General features: G+C 40.3%; 2 protein-coding genes across 2 annotated transcripts; one reads left to right on the top strand and one right to left on the bottom strand.

The window, feature by feature from the left end:
- Positions 1 to 1,118: 1,118 nt before the first annotated feature.
- On the top strand, positions 1,119 to 26,312 carry slc5a10 (solute carrier family 5 member 10). Its single transcript, XM_042484705.2, has 15 exons — positions 1,119 to 1,536; positions 1,630 to 1,701; positions 2,280 to 2,384; positions 3,005 to 3,064; positions 3,504 to 3,608; positions 3,716 to 3,821; positions 3,929 to 4,009; positions 4,100 to 4,305; positions 8,782 to 8,917; positions 19,575 to 19,682; positions 19,770 to 19,920; positions 20,093 to 20,261; positions 22,631 to 22,846; positions 24,373 to 24,466; positions 24,643 to 26,312. Exons 1-15 carry the CDS (start codon positions 1,429 to 1,431, stop codon positions 24,834 to 24,836), a joined length of 1,911 nt encoding a protein of 636 aa, XP_042340639.2. The 5' UTR covers positions 1,119 to 1,428; the 3' UTR covers positions 24,837 to 26,312.
- sack1gb (scaffolding CK1 anchoring protein Gb) lies at positions 5,135 to 18,405 on the bottom strand. Its single transcript, XM_042484704.2, has 5 exons — positions 17,106 to 18,405; positions 13,722 to 13,889; positions 12,658 to 12,782; positions 10,273 to 11,650; positions 5,135 to 6,271 (listed from the first exon to the last, which is right to left on the bottom strand). The coding sequence occupies exons 1-5, from the start codon at positions 17,604 to 17,606 to the stop codon at positions 5,900 to 5,902; spliced, it is 2,544 nt and encodes an 847-aa protein (XP_042340638.2). The 5' UTR covers positions 17,607 to 18,405; the 3' UTR covers positions 5,135 to 5,899.
- Positions 26,313 to 26,316: the final 4 nt, after the last annotated feature.

Here is a 26,316-nt window from a genome sequence, read left to right as displayed (position 1 = left end):
TAATGATGATGTGTGTGACGTCAGGGTGTCTCCACAACCACCATCTGCTCCATACAGCAGACAAACACTGGCCAGCAGTTTGTGTGTGACACTGAGTTAATTTCACATCAGGGAGCACGAAAGCAAAGTCAACCCAACTACCTTCGTCTCTTCCTCTCGGACCTCTCGTCCTTTCACATTGCTGCTCAGTGAAAAATGTCCAGATGTGTTGAGAGTAAAAAAAAGGGGGGCAATTTCCAATTTAGAGAAAGCACACACAGTGAGGGGCAGACCAGTTTAATATTTATATATATATAGACCACAAAAATGTTGGTTGAAGTTAGTTGTGATGTTATATCTGTATTTCTATGTGGTCATACATTTACATTTACATTCAGAATAGAATAGAATAGAACAGAACATATATATTGTCGACCAGGGTGGAAATATGTCTTTTGCCCTCCAGACAAGAGACAATATAATAAAGAGCAGATTAGCCTTTAGTTAAACAAATAGACAAGGTGGTTAAATCAGTTCATATCACTGTATGTATGTACTATGCTGACTTTGCTGCTACTAATCACATCACACCACGCACACTGTGCCATCATTTCAGCTTTCACATTTCATTATTTAAAGAGTTTTCTATAAAAACAAGAAATAAATAAACCTGTGTCCACGCACATTTTAATATTAGGTGTTACAGTTTTAAGATGTTGGCTGTCTGAATAAAAATCTTTACATTAACTCATAGATGTCTTCCTAAAAGTTACTAAATTAACTGTTTCTCTCGTGCTCACTTTCACTGACACTACTTAGCACTTTCCAGCAGATGTTTGTGTGTTTAGACGCTAATGATTATAAACTTGTCATTGCCAATGATTGACCATCTGTGTGTGTGTGTGTGTGTGTGTGTGTGTGTGTGTGTGTGTGTATCAGCGTGGACTCTGGTCCACATGAGCATCTGCTGTACTCCAATGCTCACCCATACCGTACACTCCATTATCCCCTAGCACAGCGTGTGTGTCAGCGCTGCGGGTGCCACATTAAGGTGATGTGTTTAATCATCAATTCAACCAAGGGACTGCCCTCTTCACACGTTCACGAAACACTAAACACTTTCAGAAACAGTGTGCCGAGGAAAGGAGTTTTACAAAGGGCTAGAGTGCATGTTTGACTGTGTGTGTTGGTAGTATGCTTTGTATGTGCTGGGAAGTAAGCTGTGTCTGGTGGTTTCCAAGATTTTAGAGAGTGTAATGTGTTCTTCTTGGTGTTTTTGGTTGTTTGCAAAGTAGGTCTACAGTGTCAGATTATGAGAGGCGGTTAATGAGAGTGATTGCACCGGTGTGAGTGTTAGATTCAACAGGGGTGTGTGTAGCTGTAAGGAAAGGGCCATACAGGAAGTGTAATTTTAGTGTATTTTTGAAGCGTGTGTTGTGTACACTGAGGATGTCTAACTCTACCATCAACTTTTACGCCCTGTCTCAGTCCTTCAGCTTCTCTGACATTATCGTCATAGTAACCTACTTTCTTCTCAACCTCGCTGTCGGCATCTGGGTGAGAGTCAGAGGTGTATATTTATGTGTGTGTGCATGTTCAGTTTATGTGTTTGTGTTGTGGGTGCTCTTGTGTAACACTTTTCTCTGTTAGTCATCATGCAGGGTGAGCAGGAATACTCTGAGCGGATATTTCCTGGCTGGACGGGACATGGCCTGGTGGCCGGTGAGTGTCTCATGATCTGCTCTGTTGCATCCTGAATGTGTTTCTGTGGATAAAGGCCTCTTTTATGTGAAGGACCCCAAACTGATGCACATCAGGCCACATATCCCAATTTAATTTTGAGAATTTGCTTCAACTGAAAAGATCTTGATTTATAGATATGAGTGGGACCAGAAATATAGCTGTCAACCACAGTGAAACCTGTGATCAATATTGTCACTTTTATGACTCGTAATTACTTTGGTCTCACTTCTGTTGTGATTTAAACAGTGAAAATAAACAATTCCCCATTTCATGGGACCCCTTGGGGTCACTGGACCCCAGGTTGAGAACTAGAGCTCTGAATTTGGTAGCTAAAACTCGCTCAACCTCGCTTAGTGACAGTAGTAAAATGACACTATGGATTGATGGCTCAGCACTACCGACAATGTATAATTAACTTCCCTAAAGCAAAAATACTTTACCTTTTGATACTTAAAGTACCATTTATTGCTGATACCTAAGATTAGGAATGCATGACTTTTACTTGTAACAGAGTATTTTTACGCAGTTATATTGATACTATCTGAATACTCACACAGATTGGAGCGTCTCTCTTTGCCAGTTCAGAAGGCTCCGGTTTGTTTATTGGTCTGGCTGGGACTGGAGCTGCTGGAGGCATTGCTGTTACTGGTTTTGAATGGAATGTGAGTACACACACACACACACACACACACATGCACACATACAGGCGCACACACATCTGTCCATTCAAAAAATCATTATGACATACTATTTTAATAAATCTGTTAATAGTAACTAAACACATTACAGTCTGGAATGAAGCGGAGCTCGCTTCCTAATCCGCATGCATGTTATTTCTCTTGTAGTTTTAATAGAGCCGACTAGACAAACAAAAGCTATGTGAGACAAAAACAACATGCAGCAACAATGACAAATCACCCTCTCGTTTCTGAAAAGAAAACAAGTGACATCAACAATTTAGTAGTTATTTTATCAAGTAACCTCACTGAACATTTGCAGATTAAAGGGTTAGTTTTGCAGTGTTTATTTGTGTTTTCACTTCCTGTTGCTGGCAGCCCGCTGCAGGGGGCAGCAGCAGAACGTTTTTAATATTACGTGGTATTATGTGGTGGGTAGTAGGCATGAGTCAGTCCACAGTAACAGTGGAAAAGCTTGCACATGCAGAGGGCCAAAAGAGTTAAAAGTTTTACCTCAGTTTGACCAGAAAGGTGTTTACTTCCTGAGGTGACTGTTGTGGACGATCAGGTCAAACCTCTCCATCTCCTTTTCTTCTGTTTCTCAGGCCACCTATGTGCTGCTGGCTCTGGCCTGGGTGTTTGTGCCTGTCTATATCTCTTCAGGGGTTAGTTTGCACACACACACACACACACACACACACACACACACACACACACACACACACACACACACACACACACACACACACACACACACACACACACACACACACACACACACACACACGGGTGCATGTCTGCTTGTTAAGGCTGGTTCAGCAGGTATTTAGGTGCCAAGACACATTCTCTTTAACAGCATTCCCCACCTAGAAAATTCCCCAACAGGGTGTTACACCACATACACACCAATGGTCTGACAAAGAACATAAATAACTCTATGCATCTCTGTTGGTACATAATTATCTTTAAACCAGGGGAAGTGTAATCAGCCTTGTCTGCTTATACCAGTTGCTAATTGAAGGATCATACTAAAAATCATGTGGAGCTTCTTAAGTTTGCCTTCTCTGTGTAGCTTTGTTGTGTTGAAAATGTGTGTGTGTTCAGATCGTGACAATGCCAGAATACCTGGGCCGTCGTTTCGGAGGAGAGAGGATCAGAACTTACCTGGCTGTCCTCTCACTGCTGTTGTCCGTCTTCACAAAGATATCAGTAAAGTCACACAAAAAAGCAGATTCAAACGCATCATTTGACTGCATTTGCCTTCCAGCACTTAACATCATCTGCTATAAGAATCTTTGTCATGTTTCCATCACCAGACTGACCTGTACTCTGGAGCCTTGTTTGTTCAGGTGTGTCTGGGATGGAACCTCTACCTGTCCACTGTCCTCATGCTGGTGGTCACTGCTCTCTATACTATTGCAGGTACACAAACAACCACACATACTTAGACACAATTACATCTTGCAAAACTTTCATGTTTTTAGATGCATTCCAAGATTACCAGCACACATGCACTTGCGTCCTTTCAGGTGGTCTTGCTGCTGTCATCTACACTGACACTCTTCAGACATTCATCATGATTGTTGGAGCAATCATCCTAACAATCACTGGTATGTACATCATCAATAATAAACAAGCACAACTACTGCAGTTATTTTTAAGGATTGTATAGTTAAGAGTCATTTGCTCTTGGTCCACAGCCTTTAACAAGATTGGTGGCTACAGCAACTTGGAGCGTGTGTACAGCATGGCGGTGCCCAGTAAGATCATTCCCAACAGTACCTGCCATCTGCCTCGTCAGGACGCCATGCACCTGTTCAGAGACGCCGTCACCGGAGACCTGCCCTGGCCCGGAATGACTCTAGGACTCACAATACTGGCCACCTGGTACTGGTGCACTGACCAGGTACATCTATACACAAATACAGGCGAAATAAACAGAAACCTGACTCATAATGCAGTTCCACTAATGGCCATTAGGAGATTGCTACATAAGCGCTAACTAAAAAGAAGTGTTAAAGGAATATTTCATCCCACAAATGACCATTTGTACATCAGTTACTCACCGCATGTTACTTTGAATTAATTAAGAAAACTCTGCTTTTCTCACATGCCTCTGGTGAGCAAAGAATCAAGAAAATTCTTGATGAATTGAAGGTACTTTATAGTCTTTTGTGCAACTTGTGCAGTATAATCCAAGTCTTATGTATTCATTCGTATACTCAGTGCCTCCCAAACACATGGCATTACTTTGTCCTCAAGGCCTTTACAAAAGGTGCTATGCTTTCACTTTCAGTCAAGGTTACTTTTGTTAAACATGGCAGGGACTTCAATTAATCAACAGCATTTGCCGTTTTTGGATTCTTTGCTCACTGGAGCGGCTGCATACACAAATCTCAGCAAAAGAAAAAGAAAAAGCTCCACCCTGTTGCCCTGATTTTGGTGATTTTGCGCCAAACCGAAACTCCAGGCTTTCCCCTGTGAAAGCTAGAAGCTACAATTATATTTTTCTGCTGTCTATGAGGGAAAAGCAGACATACCTAAAACTACTGCAGAGTACACACACAGACAGACATAATCATCAAACTGATCAATTGTGAGGGTGCAGATGCCAAAGATTTGAGTTATTTTCCTCTTCCTTTGATAAACTTTCCTGAAATATTAAGATGTAAACTGCTGCAGGATTCTTCAGTCAGCTGTTGATGTACCCAACCTTCTTGAGGCAACAACAGAGCTGAGACAGCAACAATCTGCGTTTTTATTTAGAACATTTTCTTTTGGTCCCACATCAGTGTTTACAATTTCATACATACCATCAACACAGCAGCCCTACCCGAACACCATCAGTAACCAATCACCAGAACATGACTCTCAACTCAGTAAGGAGACATAATTGGGTGATCTCACAGACACAATGCATCTATGTTGAATGGATTTGGAAAAATACAATTTACAGTACAAAATCCAGAAAAAGGAAAGTAGTTGAGGTAATTAAGAAATATTTGTTCAAAGGATTGTTACAAAACTGTAGTGCCTGAGTTGGCAGAGAAGAATATCACAGCTGACCAACAGCAGACTGATTATCATCAACAAAATACCCTGTATATAGTAGAAATCTTAGCACAACTCTTGAAAGGATCCCTTAAAAAAGAGTAGGTTCATTTCCTTCGAGATATCTGTATCTCCCTCTAAAATTCATTATCTTTCAGAAACTACTGAGACTATCCAGTCATTTTAACCATGAAGTATTGGTTTGGAAGGTGATATGATTCATTTACAGACAATATCTTTTAATGTAACATCAAATCAAACTGCTAACTCTTGTTGGCATAGTCGAAAAATTCTCAATTAAATAGTCCTTAATGTTGACCTTCAGGGTTTAAAAACAGGAAATGACACATCAGAAAGAAAGCATATTCCACACTGGAGAGTCACAACTTTCTTAGCAGGAAGTCTGTATGTCAGCAATCATCCTTGTGTACCTGTGCCAGCCCACAGTTCTACCTGTCAGCCTTGTTATATTGAGATGCTTTCTTCTGCGGCCCTCCACCTCGTGCCCTTAAGTGTCTAAAATTGTTCAGTTTTGAGAAAGATACTCCTAGAAGCCCTGAAGGGTTGGCTGGTGGCTGAGGCGAGGAGTGATCCGTCTTCCTGTAGCCCGGGCTGTGGCGTCGTGGTGACCGACCGGAGCGTGTTTCTACGTGTAGCCGGGCCGAGTCTGGCTGTAGCAATTGACCCTGCCAGTAACGGTGTCCTCCAATCACAGGGACAGCTGCTCGGGTAGGGCGGTGAAAACTTCCTGGTTTGGCAATTATTACTTTGGGCCCTTTTTGTCGTGCATCACGACCTGGCGATTTTGAGGTCTGGAACAGCTAGACAGAGAGCAGAAGAAGGGAAAGATTAGTTGGACATCATGAACTGTAGAGTTAAACATGGTGTTTTTTTGTGAGGCTACAGGACTGTAAATCCTCCATTACCCATTTCACACATGGAGTACTTCAGGGATCTGTCCCTGGTCCTTTACTGTTCTCTACCTACAAACGAAATTATTGTGACGTTGCACTAGCAACAATAATCTCTTACGACAAGACAACTGGCAATCAATTCAATTGCGGAGATGTGTGAAATCTGCAAACTTGTTTATGTCTGTTGTCATTTTCAGCCATAACTGTAATGTTTAAAGATATGCAAATAAACACAGAAGTCTGACCTGACTGGTGGCTAAAGACTAACCAGTTGAGACAGACTTTGCTTTGCATTATTCCATTTTATGTACGTGACGCAGGGATTCACTACTTAGAAGATATTATAAGCATTGTGATTCTGTCGAAATACTCAAACATTTCCAAAGAATCATTAAGTTTCCATTTTTATGTCGATTTTTCTAAGATTTACTTCTCCCTTGACTCAAATTATACCATGAGTCAGAGCAGTCTACAGAATTTCCTTCAATTATCTCAGATAGATCAGTAGCTGTAATCACTGAGTCACTCTTGAGTTAGTCATGTTTTCAATTGAAACATTAACCCCAATAGCTGAAATCTCTGTGTGACTTTAATCATAGTAAGAAATACCCCTTTTCCACCACAATTAGCACATGCATGCAAGTTTTTTAAACACGGGGCTAATAATAGGCTATAAACTGCATTCCCATTGCCAGATGAGCAGAGCTGTAAACACGGCTCTGCAGCAGACGAGTATGTGTGTTGTTGTTTTTTGGTGTGTTACATTTGATGTAAAGGGCAGGCTGGAGAACAGGTTAAAAGTAGAAAGCAGCCTGGAGGGAGCACTGTGAAAACTTAACGGTGATTACTTCTCCTTGTATTTCTCTTACTTATTCAGTCTCTCTTTCAAACTCAGTGCAGACTCATTTGGATGGATGTTTTAGTGCTGCTTAGGGGGAGAGGGAATGTAACTAGTGGTGACTTGTCATTGCATCTTGCTGGATAAAGAGCTAAAATTAGCGCGTGCACCAGGGTGTTGTGTTTCCATCAATGCCGATCCGAAGCCATTAAATACCACTGATTACTGCCAAGTCAACTGACTCGATGTGAATGCAGATTGTACAATTTCCCATTGCATTAGAGCCAGATGTTAGTGGGTGTTAATGGTTTTTTTGTGCAGTGGAAAAGAGGTAATGTCTATAGAGCCCCTTTCATACTAAACAAAAAAAACACTAATACCCACTAGCTTCATCTGGCTTTTGTATTAAATGGGAAAGGCTACAATCAGCATTCACTCCTGGGACAAATGACTCTGTAGTAGTCACTGGTGTTTATCTGCTCCGTCTCCGATCAGTGATGATGGAAATACCTCACTTGGGTGGATGTACTAATTTTAGCCTCTTTGCCAGGGCAATGCAATGACAGGGTGTCACAAAATACCATACGTCTTGATCCAAGCAGCGCTTAAACATCCTTCAAAATTTAGTTGGCATCAAGTTCGAATGATGGACTTTATAATTAAGAGAAAAAAACACCCTAACATTTCCATTGGCTTCATGCCGCTTTCTGTTGTTTGCTAACCTGTTTTTGGCTTGGGACGTCGAAAATGACACACCAGGAGATATAAGACAGAAAGTCAGACGCGTCTACTGCTGGCAATGGGAAAGCAGTTTATTGCCTATTTAATGTGGTTTCCCTGCGATCAAAAAATTGTACAAACGTACTCATTTTAGTGGATAAAAAGTGTAGAAATCAGTGCTAACATTGGCAAGCAAAGCTGATAAGCTTCCACTCTTCCACTCTGTGTATGAAAGCTAGTCAGCCATAATTTAACAACATAAAGGGTTCTCTGAAATGGCACATTACCAATGCTATGTGGGCTTGTTGAAAAATAGGGGAAATGGCTACAAGGCCATTACCACAACGTCCCAAAAAATAGTTTCATCCTCTCACAAAGCTGCAGTTTCATCAGTATCATCATAGTTAAGATATGTTCAGTACAGGGAAATTAAAATTTAGCTTGACTAATTTTGATTTCCATGCCAATTGGATCTTAGTGCATTTGATCCTACAGTCTCTAACGTTCAGTGCTTTTATTTGCAAAGCATTAAAAGTGAAATACATGTTTTTCTTGAATCTTAATTAGAAAGTTGCAACCATCTGAACCAAGTGTTTAAGGCCTGCCTGTAAAGCACTTGTTGGTTGTTGGCCATCCACTCTCCTAAAAACACAGAATTCTAGAGCTGCATTTTCTTAAATTGTTTTCATTTTGTGCTTTTAGTGCATTTGTTCTTTTAATTCAGAAAACAATCTGTTGAAACATTATCTTTGTATAATTCACTACACTATACATTTCATTTTTTTATGTATTTTAAAAATATGCTATATAAATAACGTTAGTTCTATCATTCTTATTATTTGTGTTTCTGTGTGCGTAGGTGATTGTACAACGGTCCCTGTCTGCTAAGAACATGAGTCATGTGAAAGGCGCATCAATCCTGGCTGCCTATCTGAAGATGCTGCCCTTCATCTTCATCATCCTCCCCGGCATGATCAGCCGAGCTCTTTATCCAGGTGCGTGCACACACTTGTGGGCGGACGATGATGCACACATACACACCTTTTTAATTTGGAAAAGGAATGACTTGTTTACTGTAAGCAGGTAGCGGCTTGCATTGACACCCCTGGTGAGACACACCCATTTTCAGTGGGATTTATAGAAGTGTGTGTGTGTGAGAGTCTTGAGTCATGAGTCTTTCTTTTTATCACAAAACTGCATCATTGTTCATGACAATTATTCCTGGAAACCTCTGCACTAAGTAATTACTCATTTAACATTAAAAAGGGATTTAAATGTTGTAGACAAGCATTGTGTCAACATCTACTTGTATATGTAAGTTACCTAGGGCTACAACTAACAATTATTTCCATTAACAAGTAATCTGCTGATTTTTGTGTGATATTTTAGTCTATTAAATATAAAAAAAAAATTAAAAAAATAAACAATACTCATCTTAACGGGGAACACAACTTAAAATAAGAATTGCAATATGTTATTATTATTTTCATGACCAAGGAAAGTTAAATCAATATTTGTGAACATGAGTTATTCTCTCTCAAAGCCAGAAACCAGAGAAGTGAGTCTCAAACTTCTGATGTCATCAAGTATAAAGTCTGGACAATGAATGTGGGTGCTCTCACTGTCACTTAGAAACTCTTTCATCATTTATTGTCTATGGAGCAGCTCCAGACCTTGAATACTATGACAGAGGCAAATTTGAGTTTAAGCACTCTAGCTTTTGGATTTTGGAGTTATTCATGGCTACTAATACTTCTGAATTGCCTTAGACCATAAAAATAACATGTATGAATTTTGAAAATGGGCATACTTCCCCTTTAATTCCTTAAAGCCCACTGTGATGTCTTTATAGTGCTTATTTTGTCGGACCAAAAGTCCAAAATCAAAATATATTCAGTTTACTATGATATAAGACAGAGGAAAAAAGCAGGTTCTCACAATAAGTACGCTGAAAAAAACTAAACTTGCTTGATTTTAAATTTAGCGATCTTTGATTGATAGTTTCCTATCAGTCAATTAACTAATCATTTGACCTCTACAATTAAATTTTCTTTTCATCATCATCATTATGAATCTAATGTTTGTTTAGTCTGTCAAATGTCAGAAACAGTGATAAATGGCTATCACAATTTCCCCGACCCAGGTTTTGGATCAAGTCTAAAATCTAAATATTTACATGTTCTTGGCAAACCCTCACATTTCACAACCTGTGACGGGCAAATACATGGCATTTAAAGAATTTAAAATATACATTTCTGGCTAGGTATTATCCGTCAGTTAAATAGGTGAATGACTGACTAATTGTTTCAACACCAAAGTTTTAGAAATATTAATTTTACTGGGTGCTCACCTGTCCTATGTGCCTATGCGGTGAGGGTTGTCCTTGTCTGCGGAGCTTTTGTGATTGGCGGATGAGGGCAGAGCTGTCTTCTGATGGGACAGGCTCACGCAGATCCAACATGCTCTGGGAGAAGCGGGCCATCATGTTGACCCCGTCCCCTTGGCGATGCCCGCGACCTGACCCTGACGTCACCCCATTGCTCCGTTCGTCACTTGGCTCCTGCTGGGGACATTCATAAAACTCCTCGTCTGATGCTGTGGAGTTACTTGATGGATCTTCATTGACTGCTCGGTCACACATGACCTTGGTGCTGTCTTGGCTGCCCTCAGCGGTGCTGCCAGAATCTTCCCCGTCGTCTTTTGATGTTAGACGGCCACGGAGTGGCATCTGCTCCCTCTGGTTTCTTTTTTTGTTGAAGCTGTCTAGGCTTTCTAATTCGTCCATTTTCATCAGAGTGATCTGAGGTTGGCCAGGCTCCTCTGGAGAGGCAGGGTCTATGACTAACTGCAGTGTGCGGCGTTTAGGAACTGGGGGTTCTGCAGTTTGAGCCTCTGGAGTTTCTTTAGTGCTGTCTGTTGGCTGTGAATCAGCAGGAACATTAGATGGTGGTGGTGCATTTGGTTTGTGTGTGTCGGGCTGCTGAGGGGGCGCTCTGGAATCAGTTGCATCAGTTTGGTCTTTGTTGTGATCTGTGTGCATTTGCTCTTTGAGCTCTTTTTTGATTGGACTCACGGGAGTTGAGGCATTTGCACTTGTATTCCCAGGTGAATTTTCTGCTGCTCCTGCAGTTTTTGCGTCCCGCCTTGCAGCTGGTTCTTCTTTCTGTGGCGGTAGCGCCAATGGTGCCCTGAAGCGTATAGCCTGGCTGACCTCAAACCTCTCTGACCTCTGTAAGTGAACCTTATTGGCTCGTTTTTCATCCCTGATGTTGATAAAGCCAATCACGTCACTTGGTGGGTCTGGCTCTGGCCAGGTGGGCAGGTACGGGATCAGGTATGCTTTCTCCAGATGTGCTAATCCCGGATGTAAAGGTGGCTCCTCAATGACTTCCTTAAGACGTCCTTTCATTAACTTTAGCCCAGTGGGATTCTGGGAGTTCTTGTTGCTGGAATTTTGGTCAGAAGAAGAGGGACTTGTGTGGGTCCCCGTGGCAACAAGGGCATATTTGGGATTGATGAGCTTCCTGGCCACAGCAGTTGACACTGGAGCAGGAGCTGCCTGAGGAAGCGGGTCGGGGATTGGCTCATCTACCATGGGGACCTTGCTGAGAGACACACCTCTGGACAGGAGGTAAAGCTCACGAAACTGCAGGTCGAAAGTCTCCACCGCCTGTCCTGTTATCACAGTGATGAGGTTACGGTCCAAACGAGATGAGGACCAGGTGAAGCTGAAAAGAAAGACATGGAAACATAAATTCACAGTAGTGACTCCCCAAATATGTGCTCATCTGACAGATTCTCACTGATTTCAATGATTCACTGATTTTTTTTCACTCAATCTTTTTTTAATTCATGTTTGTCACATACACTCTTACTACATACAATCACTCTTTCTTCAGTCGTCACAACTCTCACTACGAGAACCCAACTTATAGTTTAATCATTACACTAGACATTGTACCCTGAAGTCATGCATCACATTATGCTCTGATAGCATACTTCCTGAACACGTATATTCACCTTACAGCCTATGAGATCATACAGATGCATTGGTAAATTGGTAACTATAAACTCGGTGTGTTGAGGTGAAGGTTTAAAGTTGTGAAAGATCTGCCCGTTTCACTGTCAGTAAAAGGTCTGTGTAAACTACAGGCTGCAAATATGCAGTATTTATATGCAGTCATTATGGCATATTTCAAAATATTTTGAAGTCAAGTCTTTGTTTGGAAAAACCTTGAACAATTTTGGTGAAAATTGGTGCTGTCACTTTCTTTGCTTTCATCCTTTTCAGTTATCCTTTCAGTTATTATGGAGAATGAGTTAGCTGACGGCTGCCCATTTACACATCCATCAGACGTGGAGCAACATTAGGATTCATTTGGTGTCGTGTTTCTGGCTACTCAACAAATTTTTTCTCTGCTGTTTGGTGCAGAGCAGTGAGTACATTGTGGGTTTTTGTGCTTTTTCACTGAAAACAGCTGCACTCTGCGGCTGAAACTGGGTAGGAGTGATGAGACTTAACCAAACCAGTGAAGTCACTGGCCGGAAAACTGAAACAATGCGCACCAAAATGTCGAGTCAGCTGACAGTCGGCTGTGGGTTTGTCTCTTAATGTATCACCTTTCACACATCGCATAGGCCTAGTTGTGAATATAATTAAAGCAGCTTTAAATGCACAAAGAAACAATGCACAGAAATGCACTGAGTTCATGCACACTCACAACGTACTCCTCACCTGTATGAACCAGAGATGGCTCTGTCTCCATCCACTAGGAGGAACCTCTCACTCAGTGCTCCACGCACCTTTTGTGCCGACCGTGTGAAGAACTCCACACCTCCACAGGAGCGCACACGTAGATTCTACACACACATACAGAACACATAGGGTTAATGCTATGTAAAGACAAGCTCTCATTGATTTATTGTTGATAGATTTTGGTTAACTAAAGGGAAGCAAAAGAGGAAAAGAATGAGTTTTCTTGCTACTGTAGAACAGTTGTTTTCTACTAATACCACCATGAAATTGGGTTGATTGACTCTACAGGTTAGAACATGGACTGTATGTATGCGCATGCTTGTACGACACACCCTGCGATGTTTGTCTTTGGCCCTGTGATAAGGGTGTGGTTCCTGGCTCTGCGTTACCGCATAAGTAAGTGTTCTCTGCGAAATCTCACAGGGGAAAAACAGGAGTCGTAAATGATCGTAATATCAGCAGAGAAAGCACATTAGAAAGACGTTGAAAGACAGGGGAGGTCTGATGGTTAATGCTGTGAGGAAAGCAGAAGGAGAAATGAAAGATAAACATTTACAGAAAGGAAAGTGAGAGTGCGTGTGGTTTATTTAATTGTCTGCAGCACAGAGAGGAATGTGCCAAGTGTCTTTCTTGTCCAACACATTTAGAAAAGCCCTCACGAAACATTAAGCGTTTTCTGTTACTGCCTAGACCAGTTCAACTCAGACAGGCAATGAATAGCAAAGACATTAAGCCTATGGCAAAACAACTAGCTGGTGCATGCACCTTATCAAAGCCTGCAGGCAAAAACCTGTTTCACCTGCGTCAATCATGACCACTATCTTCAAATATTTTCCTTTTATAGTAATATGATTGGAAATGTGTCTTTAATAAAAACACATTTTTATTTGAAATGTTGGAACTGAAGCTTATCAAAATAAACATGTTTCTATTATTACATACTTATCAAGAGTAGCCATCTATCCAACTAGCTCATCTCCCAGCTTATCAAAACATTGTGTGTGTGTGTGTGTGTGTGTGTGTGTGTGTGTGTGTGTGTATACCTTTAGGTGTCCGCGGTGCATACCAGCTCTGCCACACATGGAAAGAAAGCAGGGGACTGCAGCCGTGTCAATAATTATATATACAGGAACCCTGCGTTTGTAGCTTGCATCCAGCAGGTCCCGAAAGATATCCACATCTGTAAACACATCCATTACCACGGCTATCACCTGCGCACACACAAACACACAGAGGAAACCAAAATGGAAAATGGCGTTAGTGTGTCCTGGTGTGTGAGAGTGGGTTTGATTTAACAATATTAAACACATTAAATCCTCAAAGGAAGCTAGGCACTTAGGGGACCTGCATCTGAAAAGTCAATTAAACTGTCAAAAAAAAGAAATGTCTGACCATAAAGAAAAGCTGGAAACAAAGAGTGCTTTGCAGAGTGGTGATAAAATGTGAAATGTGTGGACAGTGTTTGTTCTGGGGTTTCAACAACACAAGTGACAACATGGTGCTCTTCACACAGCACTGTCTATTCACTTTTCAGCTGACCCAGTTTATTATTTAAAACTAGATAGATTTTGATCCCAAAGACAAACAAGTTGGTGACAGTAGTGCATTGTAGCGTAGTAATAATACTTTGTTTCAGTACTTAAGTATTTTTTGGGAGTATCTGTACTTTACTTGAGTATTTGTGCCAACTTTTACTTTTACTCCACTACATTTCCCCCAAGCATCTTAGTAACTTACTACAAAATAGAAAGCAAGGAGGGACAACTAATGAAGGAGTGGGAGGGAAGGAAAAACTGGAATTTGCTCTTTAAATCCTTAAAGACAAAAAAAAGTAATTGTTGTCCTCATTTGAAAGGAATACTCAATTTTGAAGGTGGTACGTTAAAGTAAATGTTACAAAGAAATACATTTCAACATTTTCAGAAATCGACCACTTGCTTTTTTTTATTAACAGCATTTACTTTTAATACTTATGTACATTTAATATCAGAAAATTACTTTAGATACTTGAGTATCGTAAATATTGGATATTTTAAGACTTTTACCCAAGTGATATTCTAAAAGATGACTTGAACCTTTAAGTTATTTCTCGGTAGATATCTGCAGTTTTACTCAAGTATGACTTTCAGGTACTTCATTAACACTGCTCAGTGAATAAAATGATCAATAAAGCTTTGGAAAAAGCTAGTTAGTGAACACTGAGGTGAGAATATGTTACTACAGACTTCAAATAAACTTGTGATAGCATTTATGTATGATAACACGCGGTCTTGTCAATCCTTAATAAAGTTTTTAAAAACTAAAAAAGAGGACAAGTATAACACATGCCCATAAGATACTACGCACACAAATCTTACCAGTGGAGCAACTTGTTGTTAGCTGAGTTCAGCTGAGGAGCAACCTTGGGGAAAAAAGTTTTTGGCATAGTGCCATCCAAGCAGAGAAAAATGATTTCCTACTGGAAATGAATCCAGAAAATGTATGTCTTTTGTCGCCTTGAGCCAAAATTTGACTAATGTGACTATATGTGTGTGTGCCAGGATTTATATAGGCCAATATAAGGTCAAGGTAAAGGATGACAGCATGCAACATGTTCACTGACATCAGGGCTTTTTTTCCACCATCGTGTCAAGATCAGACTTGTTTTGTTGAAACTTTGTTGTGTGCTTGTGTGAGTGTGTTGCATCATGTGAGAGAAAAAGGGAAAGGAAAGAAGGTTGCATTTTAATGTGTTCTTCAGTGATGATCTTCAGATTTTTCACTGTCAGGCTGTTTTTTTTTTTCAGTTTCAACTTTCACCCTGTTGGTGCAGAGAGGAGGGCTTTGAGGGGAGGGGGACGAGGAGAGCACGTACTAAACACAGAATGTCACTCTCATGGACCACAGGCAGGTCCGAAGCCTGACATGAAGAAAAATTCTGAAGCTTGTCATTAAGAAACGCATAAGAATGCAAATTTCTTTTTTTATAAAACTAAAAGCATTTTAATGCATATGTTACTTTTTTCCTTGGGTTGTTTTTGTGCCAATGTTACTTTTCAATGCCAAATTTTATTTTCAATGCCAAAACTAAAGGAAGTTGTTCTAGCTCAATGTTTACAACTGCATCACCGTCAGCAATGTGAGTGGAGAAAACAACAAAGGATATCACACCTCTGATCAAAACAATCATTCCTAATCTGTCAGGGATTTAATAGCCTAATGTAGACAAAAACATGTAACTTTGTAATGCAACTTGACGCAAATAGAGCCACAACTAACAACTGCTTTCATTATTAATTAATATGCCCATTATTATTGCATTCATTGATCAACAGTTCAAATCCAAAAGATATGACAGAAAAATTGCAAAACCTGATGTAGAAGATGCTGCAACTAAAGAATATGTGATTGAAAAACAACTGAAACAAATATTAAAATAGTTGCAAGTTGCTGGCTAATCCTACTTGTGAACTCAGTATCCCCAGTACGCTGTGAAGCCTATAAACTTCTTTTTACTGTGTTTAACAAGCACTGCCTTGTAGTTTCTGGGGTTGTGGTAGATTGCAGCCTGTTGCATTTATATGTAAGTGGAGAGGCCAAATATAAACACCTTACAACCAGTGGTGGACAGTACCAAAGTACATTTGCTTAAGTACAGTTTTTGAGTATCTGTACTTTACTTGAGCAGCTTTTTTTTGGAAACATATTACTTTGCCTCCACTACATTTCTATGAGGGCTTTTCGTACTCGTTACATTTGCTTTAAAGCCAGCAAAAGATTTTTTTTCTTTTCTTAAATGCAAAACTCCATAAACTGTGATCATGCAGTTCTGCGAGTGGTTTGTTTGTTCTGGAACTGTGATGTTGAGGTTGTTTATTGGTTTATAAAAAGTTAAAATGACAATGCTGGTCCTTATGTTAATTTGCTATTCAAAGAGTATTTCTATAGGCTTTGCAGCATATTCAACAAGGTTTTCATTCCACAGGCTTTACAGGCAGGTCAGTACATTTCTGATTTAGAGTAACTGGTTTTTGTAAATGTATTGTGACAATACACAACAATGCATTTGTTTAAAGTACTTTAAATATTAAAGTATTCTTAGAAGGAAATATTCCAGTACTGTAGCTCAAGTAATATTTTGACTCTAACTTTTACTTGTATCAAAGTAATATATATGTCCAGTAGTATCTTTACTTTGACTCAAGTAATAGAGTTGTGTACTTTGTTCACCACTGTCTGCAACAAAAAGCAATCCTATACAACAACACTGTCTTCTTACATGTGTAAGTAACATAAGGTTGGCAGGGTATTTAAATCAGGGCTGTTGTACCGGATTACATGAGTGCTCAGTGTTGCTCTGTTACTGTTATATCTGTTGGATTTGGTGAACTTCATCAATGCAACATAACATCATCATGATCACCACCATCATCTTCCTCGCTGCCTACCCTCTGCGCTGATGCAATGGTCTTGCGCACCACTTCCTTGATGTGCGTTTGCCCCTCAGTTGGAGGTTGGGTGTACACGGTCACGCGCGTGACCCCTCGATATGAAATGGCATCGGGCCAGCCGAGGTCCAGCTCCGCTACTGAGGCCTCAGACCGATCCGGCCAGTATTGGAGCGACACCTCACAATCTCCCAGATCGTCCCCGGACCCCGGGGTGTGGTTCCCTGGCCCAGGGGTGACTGGGGTCTCCGGCTTCTGGTGATGCTCGTGCCCGGGCCGGTAAAGCTCCACTGTGCGTACAATGCGCTCCTGCTCCGGTTCCGAGAGGAACTGCCGGACCTCGTTCTTGCTGATGTACTCCGTGAACGCATCGCGGCCGTTGTTGACGAGAGCCTCGAGCGCCAGCCGCTGGTCCTCACTGTAGAAAAACTCCGGTTTGCTCTCGCTCACGCGCCAGTTGACGTGGTGATTGTCCAGACACTGAACCTGAGACAGCGCCATGACCTCGATATATCCAACCGGTCAACAAACAGTTAAGCACCGAAACAGCTCTGACCCAGTTTTCACGCGTCGGTCCTACAGGGTCAAACCTCGAAAAAGTGCGATCTGTCATTACGGTCCATAGCGTGTCCGCGCGACATGGGCTCGTGAGGTGGTAAACAGATCCTCTGCTGGGTAAAGATTTTCATCTAAGGAGAATAAACCACAAGAACAGTTCCTGAACACGGTCTCAGGTTACTACACAAAAACGCGCTCATTCAGGTGTGGATGAACAAAGCACCTCCGCCCAGCGCCACGCCTTCACCTGACAGGGGCCGACTAACTGCAGCGGTTGCCCGGGTCAGCTGCTCCAGCCGCGGGGCCCGGCGGACATGAAGGCAGGCAGCTGTCCTGAAGAATGAGTGTCTGCCAGTGAGTCAAACTAAAGCGGAACACGCACTTATGTGAGAGAAAACAGTCATTAATCCTCCTTTTAAAAAGTGTTGAAACTATTTATGACTCAAACTAGCTGTTGTGCTGACGACTCACTTCTCCTCTTTTTTGTCGGAGCGTCGGTTCACGGTTCACCGCTGCTTAATACAAAAAAATGGCAACTTGTTGAGTTCCCCGAAGCACAGAAAGTCGTAAATATCTCCAGCGTGACGCCTACGTGTCTCAGCTTTCACTGGGTCCGAGTCCACGTCGGTTTATCTGTCCTTATTTTCCTTATAAAAGTTACTCCAGACAGAAAGTTCATCGAGGTCCAGCGTACAGTGTGGAGTTGCCGGTGCGTGTCTGTCCCTGGAATCCGGCAACGGAAGCTCTGTCACCGGGGGCAGAAAGGCGGAGTGTCCGGTAGTTAGTTAGGAAGGAGGGGCTGTTAACTCCACCCTCCTGTCTGGACACAAATCTTGTTTTTCATCCCAAAACAGGACCCTTACAAAGAGACAGTGTAGCCTAATAACCAGTAGACACCAACTTCTATGTTGTTGTTTTTTTTTTTGCTTTTCTCTGCTGTAATAACAGTTAAAGGCTACTCAAAATGTAACTTTTTTTTAAAACTGGCATTAGGCCAGTTTAAAACTGACTAACTTATTAATAATAATCTTTAGAAAGTGAATGTTAGCTGGACATATTTCCTATTTAGGTAATGCAATATAAAATCAAGCTAATAATATGACTGCTGGTTTGTGATGTGTCATTGTAAAGTCTGCAGGAGTTTTAGTGATAAGACATTGTCAGAAATTACTCATGCATGTCTGGATCAGGGTTAATGCAGTTAAAATGAGGTCAAGTTAAGGGTAACCTGGATCGAGATGTAACAAATAGACAGACGAACCTTGTTGTGAGTGTACTTTTTAATATCTAACAGTGCTGAATTATCCAAAAAACATTTAAAGAGAGAATACAAATTGTAAATCACAGGCGAATTCAGCAGAAATTTATGCTACTGACTGACTGACACTTATTTCCCATGAAAGAAAGTGTATTGTTTTGTTACAAAGCATGGTGGTATTTCACATGTTCATAGTTGTTGACACACTTGCATGGGGTTTTTGCACATGCCAATATTAACTCACTGTGCAAAAAATGAATGAATTTACTAATAACAGCAACCTCAGCAGAATTTTGTGTAAATATTCATGAAAAGCATTTGTTTTTTGTAGCAAAATGCTGTAATTTGCCACAGTATAATATAGTAAATATAATATACTTATCCAGTAGAAGGATTAAATTTGATCATCTTTTGCAAATGATATGTCCAAACAGAGCCATATTTACTGAGAATATGATAATAGCCTCAAATAACAATAATCTGTATTATTTTAGACTTATTAACTGCAAAACAAATGAACTATGTTTGTACTTATATTTTACTCCAGATGCTCCACATCTTCATGAATAGACATTTCAGCAAAAGAACATGAATGTTGCATGAGTAGAACATTTTACACCCCTGTGTTAACGAACTGTGTCTTCATATTTCAGACTCTGTAGGATGTGTGGATCCAGAAGAGTGTGTGCGAGTGTGTGGAGCTGAGGTGGGATGCTCCAACATCGCCTTTCCCAAACTGGTCATTGAACTTATGCCAAGTGGTGAGAACACAATTTATTTCCAAATGTATCACTGCTTTGATCACCCCCCACCTGTTTGTGTATGTTTATTTGTGTGTTGTATTACAGGCTTGCGTGGACTTATGATAGCGGTGATGATGGCCGCTCTGATGTCATCGCTGACCTCCATCTTTAACAGTAGCTCTACACTCTTCACAATGGACATCTGGAAGAAGCATCGCCCACGAGCCTCAGAGAGAGAGCTACTGCTGGTCGGCAGGTATGTCTCTCTCAGATGAATTGTCAGTGGTCAAAGAGCATCTGTCCTGCTTTAGTGTCCCTGAGAAAGAGCCCTGGGTGGTGCCAGCTGACATATGCACTCTGATCATGTTGTGTAGGGAGAACTAGGATCAATTAAGAAAAGAGAAGTGAAAGAGATGTGTTTATTTCAGGATCGTGACTGTGATCTTGGTGGTTGTAAGTGTGGTGTGGATCCCCATCCTGCAGTCAGCAAACAGCGGACAGCTGTACGTTTACATCCAGTCAGTGACGAGCTACCTCGCTCCACCCGTCACTGCAGTCTTCACACTGGCGGTCTTCTGGAAGAGAACCAACGAGCAGGTATCATGCACACAAGTTATTTTCATTGTTGTAAATCTTGTAATAGTTGTAAAATAGTGAAAGATGCCCACCAATGTCCACACAGTCCAATGGGATGTCTTGAAATTGTTTATTGTTATTATTATTATCTGATAAAGTCAAAACTCAAATAAGAGAGAAATAAGGCAGAAAATCTTCACATCTGTGAAGCTTGAAAGAACAAAAGTTTAGCTTTTTTGCTTTAATAAATGACTTAATCAACACTGACAGAATTTGACACTTAGTTATCAATTTCTGTCAGTAGGATAATTCAATTGTCAGATTGCTTCAAAACTTATTACTGTCAGAAACGCACTTGTACACCTTATTAAATAATGAAAATAAACTGTTAGATTCATTTAAAAGAACTCTTTGGAGTACATCAAAAAACACAAGATATTACTTTTCAGGAATCATAGATTAGTTCTGTTGCAATTATAACCAAACTTAACTCAAATTTTACTTCAAGAAGTACTCACCAGAACTCCCTGGAGTTTTGAGTTTTTCCTGCAATGTTAGTCCTTTTTCCCACACTGTACTAGTGTACGGCTTTATTAGCTCCACATGGGATCCAGCTGGCAACATCCCTCACTGCTTGGTGTGGAGCACACATGAATGCCTTTGTGTTTCTAGCTCATTTTATGAAGTGCATTGTTTATTATTTCCTCAGCTTAAGAACCAGCATGAACTCGCTGCTCCTTCACTTGGATAAATGAAAGTGTTCCTGACTGATAAGAGAGTGCAAGTGAGGGAAAGTGTGATTGAAGATAAAGATTAACAGAGGGAGGTAATCGTGATAACACTGCGGTATTAGAAATGTGTATTAACACAGAGCTTATAACACACATGATGAAACATTTTTTCGACTGCAAGTAAAGACGAGTCCACTGGATAGTCAGGATAGAATCTCTGTGTTAATAGAGCAAATCCTGGGTGTGTCTGCTCCCTGTAGACATGCTGTTTAACCACCAAAAAAAAGAGGAATCTTTCAGGTTTTTAAGAATGGAAAGGTTGTACCTCTTTATTGTATGATAAATATCACCTTTTACCACTCCGAATAAAGGTACAAAGAGACTTTTTTTAGTTTTACTTTCATTAAATTGTGTTCCCAATTAACTTGCCTGAGGTTACATTATGGGTTGACAACACCCAGCAAACACTCAGTGGGTGATTTGCCTGTTGAATAAATATCAGTGTCACATACAATAGTTATTAGCTCTTGCAGACTGAAATATCTCACCAACTCTTGTACAGATTGCCATAAAATTTTGTACAGACTTTCATGTTCCCCAGAGGATGAATTCAACTGACTTCGTTGAGCCTGTGACTTTTTCTTTAGCACCTCAAGCAGATCAATCCTGCCAAGTCAGGTCAAATTTGTCCAGCTTTTTACCAACTACATGTAAAGTACACCCTTAACTGTATTTTGTGTTCAGTGCTAATTATCATTTCACTTTACATCTCCACAGCAGGTTATTGAAAAGGTTCAATAGCACTGTGACACAAAAGGCCTGAGCTTTCTATTTCTTCAGATAAACACAGTGAGCATATCGCACCAAGAATCTTGATGGTGTTGACTCATGGGGTCAAAGGGCATGCGTTACACCACAGGATGTGACACAGACTGACTAGTTTGACGCTGTAGAGAGCAAAAAATGTAGACCTATTTAAATGGGATCATGACGCCTGTAGTCTTTGAACCAAAGTGGCACACTCAAATCGTAAAAACACAGATTAACCCTGTAATTAGTGTCATTATATCGAGCACGTGTGGTGTCTTTTGATGTAGTCGTCTCTGTCTCCTTTTGTGTTAACCCTAGAAGTGTAGATTTTATGATTTAACTCCATAAAATACATAAAGAGAAAGGCCTATGTTTGATGTTTTAGGATTTATATGAACTAAAATCAGAAAAACAGACCATTTCACATCAGTTGGCAACATAAATGTTTTTTGTCAAACTTTCACATGAGAAAGAAAGAGAAATAAAACAAGAAATGGTTTGGAGATGAGTGTTAGGAATAAGGGAGAGAAAGACAATTATAATAAAAAGTGAGGCAGAGTTACACGTCTTTGCATTGTGTGCTGCGACAAGGTGATTATTTTCACGCGTTGATTCGAACCACACAGATCACATTCTTCACTGACGGTGGAACAAAGACTGAGAGTCATTTGTTTTGCTGCACGTGTGTGTACTTAAGTGACATGATGATGACAGATTCTCACGTGGGAAAGTAAGAGTTTAATGAGCCCGACACACCCAATATACTGATGCCTTCAGCAGCAGAGAGTTCAGCTTGTTAACTCAGGTAGGCCGGTAATGAAATGCGTGTGTTTGTGTGTGTGTGTTCAGGGTGCATTCTGGGGCCTGATGGTGGGTTTGGTGGTGGGCGTGTGTAGGATGGTGCTGGAGTTTGCCTTCCCGCCTCCCAGATGTGGCATTGTGGACTCTGCACCTGCAGTCCTGCGCAGCGTCCATTACCTCCATTTCGCAATTCTGCTCTGTGGGCTCACTGCTATCGTGGTTACTATAGTATCACTGCTCACACCGCCGCCCAACCATGAACAGGTGTGTACACACAGATACAGTAAATAATAGATGTATTTGGGAAGTAATGCTTATGTAAGTATTTTGCTTTTGGTACGCCTGTGACGCTATCTACAGAGTTAAATCTGAGGTAAAGGAACACATATTATCTGAAGGCTGGCCTCCATCTTACAGGATAGTCAATGAGAACATGCCTGTCTAAATCCAAAAGATCAACACTCAACCAAAGAGCAAAATCTTACAGTACAGAAGAACTTTTGTTGCACACAAAAGAAAGACATACAGAATTCATCATATTTTAAAGCCGGTGATACATTTGTCATCTGACGTTACTCTGGCCTGTGTGTGAACCCAAAATGCAAACAGTAGCTTTTCAGATGAAAGACCTTGTTTTTAGAGAATTAGTAGAGCTAGAAAACTACAAAACTAGAACCTCCCCCGTATACTGTAAACCTCACTGTCATCCTTAACCTCCCTTCATGGGCGGAGTATGAAACAAGGCCCAGACATGCAGGAGGTGCCACCGACTCTCCTACATTAGAGCAAGACCTCTGTGGAGAACAAGAAGAGGCACAGAAGTAAAAGAAGCAAACAAACTTAAGTCAAGAGAAAGTCAGATTTTTTTGATTTTTTTTGCCAATTGTTTTTGCCATTGAGTTTTTTGCAGAAACGTTTCCTGATGTTTAATGTTATTGTTTGCAAGTGCAAGGCAAATATCCTTCCACAAATACAAAAAAGGTGTAAACTCACAAAAATGTTTGCAAATATAAAACTGATCTGCAAACACACAAACAAAATCCACAAATAAAAAAAAAAATATCTTTGAATAGACTCAAATCTTTTACAAATAAATACAACATTTAAAACTTTCAAACAGGTATTTGTGAATCCAGTTTCTATTTGTGAATCAAAAAGGCATTTGTGCATCTCAGTTCTTCATTTGTGGATTTGTGTTTTACACACACACACAGTGTTGAGACAAACTTTCCGTATGTCTCAACAAAAATCCATAAGTCGATTGGCTATTTTCATGTAGCACAAAATCACATTAACACATGGATTGATATATCTCCCTAACTTGCGTACTAGTTTCCTCTCATGCAGGCCCTGAATGTACTTGCTAGTTGGTTGTAGTCTTCGCAATGTGCCCAAGTGCAACATTTTGTCCAAAATACAGGCGACATAAGGCATGAGTCACCACTAGTTCTTTCATGATGGTTGTGGCTGGGCCATAACATGTCATATTTTGGGTGTACGTTTTATTTAGCTATAGATGTGGTGGTGGTAGGCAGATACAGTATGTTTTGAGCCAGGTGAGCTGTTTTGCCATGTCCAGACTTTTTGCTAAGTTAAGCGTACAGGCAGTTTCAGATTTACAGCACAAACATTACTCTAGCACTGATCTTCTCAACTGCCTGTCTGTAAGAAAGTGAATGAGCATATTGAAAAAATGTCAAACTCAATGTAGACACTCCAGCTTAAACATACAGGTTGTATCTATGCCATAATTTAATTGCTTGTCAATAAAAATGTTCTTTTACCTTCAGGTGTGTAACCTGACCTGGTGGACTCTGACTGAAGAGCCACAGAGAGAAATTCCTCTACAGAAAGTATCTTCTGTCAGCCACCGTAGCTCCCAGAGTAAGACACTACTGGAATAAAACCAACCATCATGTGATAAACAGTCATCTACACGCACACACACACACACACACACACACACACACATACATATGCTGCTGTAGTTATTGGCTGAGTAACTTCCTGTGTCTGCTTGTGTGTGTGTGTGTGTATGTGTGTGTGTGTGTGTGCTGCAGGCTCTGAGCCAACACGGCGGGTCACATGCGGTCAGGGGACAGGACTGTGTATCTCAGCGGCACGGCAGTCGGAGGAGACTCCAGCCCCCAGAGTTCAGAGTGTCAGAGAGAGCGTGTTCTGGTCCAGGTTCTGCTGTGCCAACGCGCTCCTGGTGGTCAGCATTAACATTTTTCTCTATGCATACTTTGCCTGAGTAGAGGAACAGATTTAACATCCTGTCTCGCCCTCTGCTGAACTCCTGCCAATCTCTCAAACATGAATGCCAGATCCAAGATGGTGAGGAAACAAACTGTGATTTTTTTTTACACAAATTTTTCATGAATCCTGCAGATTAACCTTCAGGGGTTGTAAAAAAAAAAGCTTACATTTCAATCTATAAAACAATATCTCTAACCACAAACCTCTACATGTGTAATTTTGATAAAACACAATACTGAGATTAAAAAAAAAAATCTGCATCATTATCCATATTTGTATCAAAGTACACATAACGACATAATTGTTGGGTACACGTGGCAGAATTTTTATTCAAGGAAGTGCAAAAGGTCATGAAAAAAAGGCAAAATGTTAAAAAAAGAAGCTCCATCTCAGTGTTTTAAAATCCTAAGTAGTTCAAGCTGAGTTCAGTGTTGTCTTTGAAAATCACTTGATTATACAAACAATATTTCTGCAGATGTTTTTGTTAATAAAACCTTCCCCTCCTATATGATGTAACCTCATTTTAAAGACTTAGAAAGGTATAGTACAAATTACAGTGAAGCTTGTGGCTTGTAACAAGCTAATGTGACTGTGCAGTCAGTGTTAGATAAAATATGACACGTAAATAAAAGGCTGTCTCACATCGTCTTTTAAACTATACAAAATATATAAGAGGATTAAATGGTAAGAATACATCCGTGTGGTTTAGGTTGTATGTTATTTCTGTAGTTCCTTTTGAGTCTGTATGCTTAATATAGTTATCTAATTATGTTTGTGTCTGTCAAGCAAAGTTTTGCGAACCCTTAGTTATCGTGCTAATGGTCTTTCGTGCTGTAAAGCTTGTTTATGAGTATAAATCAGAATTTCTCAACCTTTTATGGTCCCTACATTTCCCAGTAATTCGAGTTTTTTAAATTGTCATGTAAATTGAAATATGGTGCACATTTGTGTTTTGTACTCAAGAGTGCAGTCAGAACATCCAGCTCATACTGAAATAATAAGAACTTTTATGATTACTTATTGTTACTACAAATTTATCAGTCAAATAATAATTTAACAGTACTGAAAATTGCCTCTGACCACTTTTAGCTTCATAAGAGTCCCACAAGGGCATTAACCACAAGGTTGAGAGACTCTGTTACAATATTTATGTGTCTTTGCGTTTCATTTAATTTTTTGGGTGAAATTAATTAAGAACTACTGAAAAGTGAAGATGGTTGAATGTAAAGAACCTCATGTCAAAAGACAAAATATCTTGACAACTTGTCAATCAAATGTTGTTCTTGTGATTCCCACAAATAAATATAAAGATATGTGTATCAAAGCAAAAGGGCTTATCTACAAATGAATTCAGGTCTTTGTCCTTTTAACTAGATAATATCACTCTTTATTTGGCTTTGATAAAGGTTACTTACATTCACTGAAGAGGTGGTGGTGGTGAAGGCAGGGACAAGATGGTAAAACAAAGCAAACAA

The sequence above is a fragment of the Plectropomus leopardus genome, chromosome 3 (assembly GCF_026936395.1).
Source record: "Plectropomus leopardus strain MGB_pleo_1.0 chromosome 3, ASM2693639v1, whole genome shotgun sequence".
In the NCBI taxonomy this organism is placed as follows: domain Eukaryota; kingdom Metazoa; phylum Chordata; class Actinopteri; order Perciformes; family Serranidae; genus Plectropomus; species Plectropomus leopardus.
Note: the sequence above shows the minus strand (reverse complement) of the source record. Positions and strands in the feature narration are given on the sequence as shown.

Coding starts and splice junctions, on each gene's coding strand:
- slc5a10 (XM_042484705.2), top strand. CDS start 1,429: ATGTCTAACTCTACCATCAACTTTTACGCCCTGTCTCAGTCCTTCAGC. Junction 1,537..1,629: donor ACCTCGCTGTCGGCATCTGG/GTGAGAGTCAGA, acceptor TTTCTCTGTTAG/TCATCATGCAGGGTGAGCAG. Junction 19,921..20,092: donor GAGCTACTGCTGGTCGGCAG/GTATGTCTCTCT, acceptor TGTTTATTTCAG/GATCGTGACTGTGATCTTGG.
- sack1gb (XM_042484704.2), bottom strand. CDS start 17,606: ATGGCGCTGTCTCAGGTTCAGTGTCTGGACAATCACCACGTCAACTGG. Junction 12,783..13,721: donor TGCACCGCGGACACCTAAAG/GTATACACACAC, acceptor ATGTGTGTGTAG/AATCTACGTGTGCGCTCCTG. Junction 6,272..10,272: donor CGCATAGGCACATAGGACAG/GTGAGCACCCAG, acceptor CTCTCTGTCTAG/CTGTTCCAGACCTCAAAATC.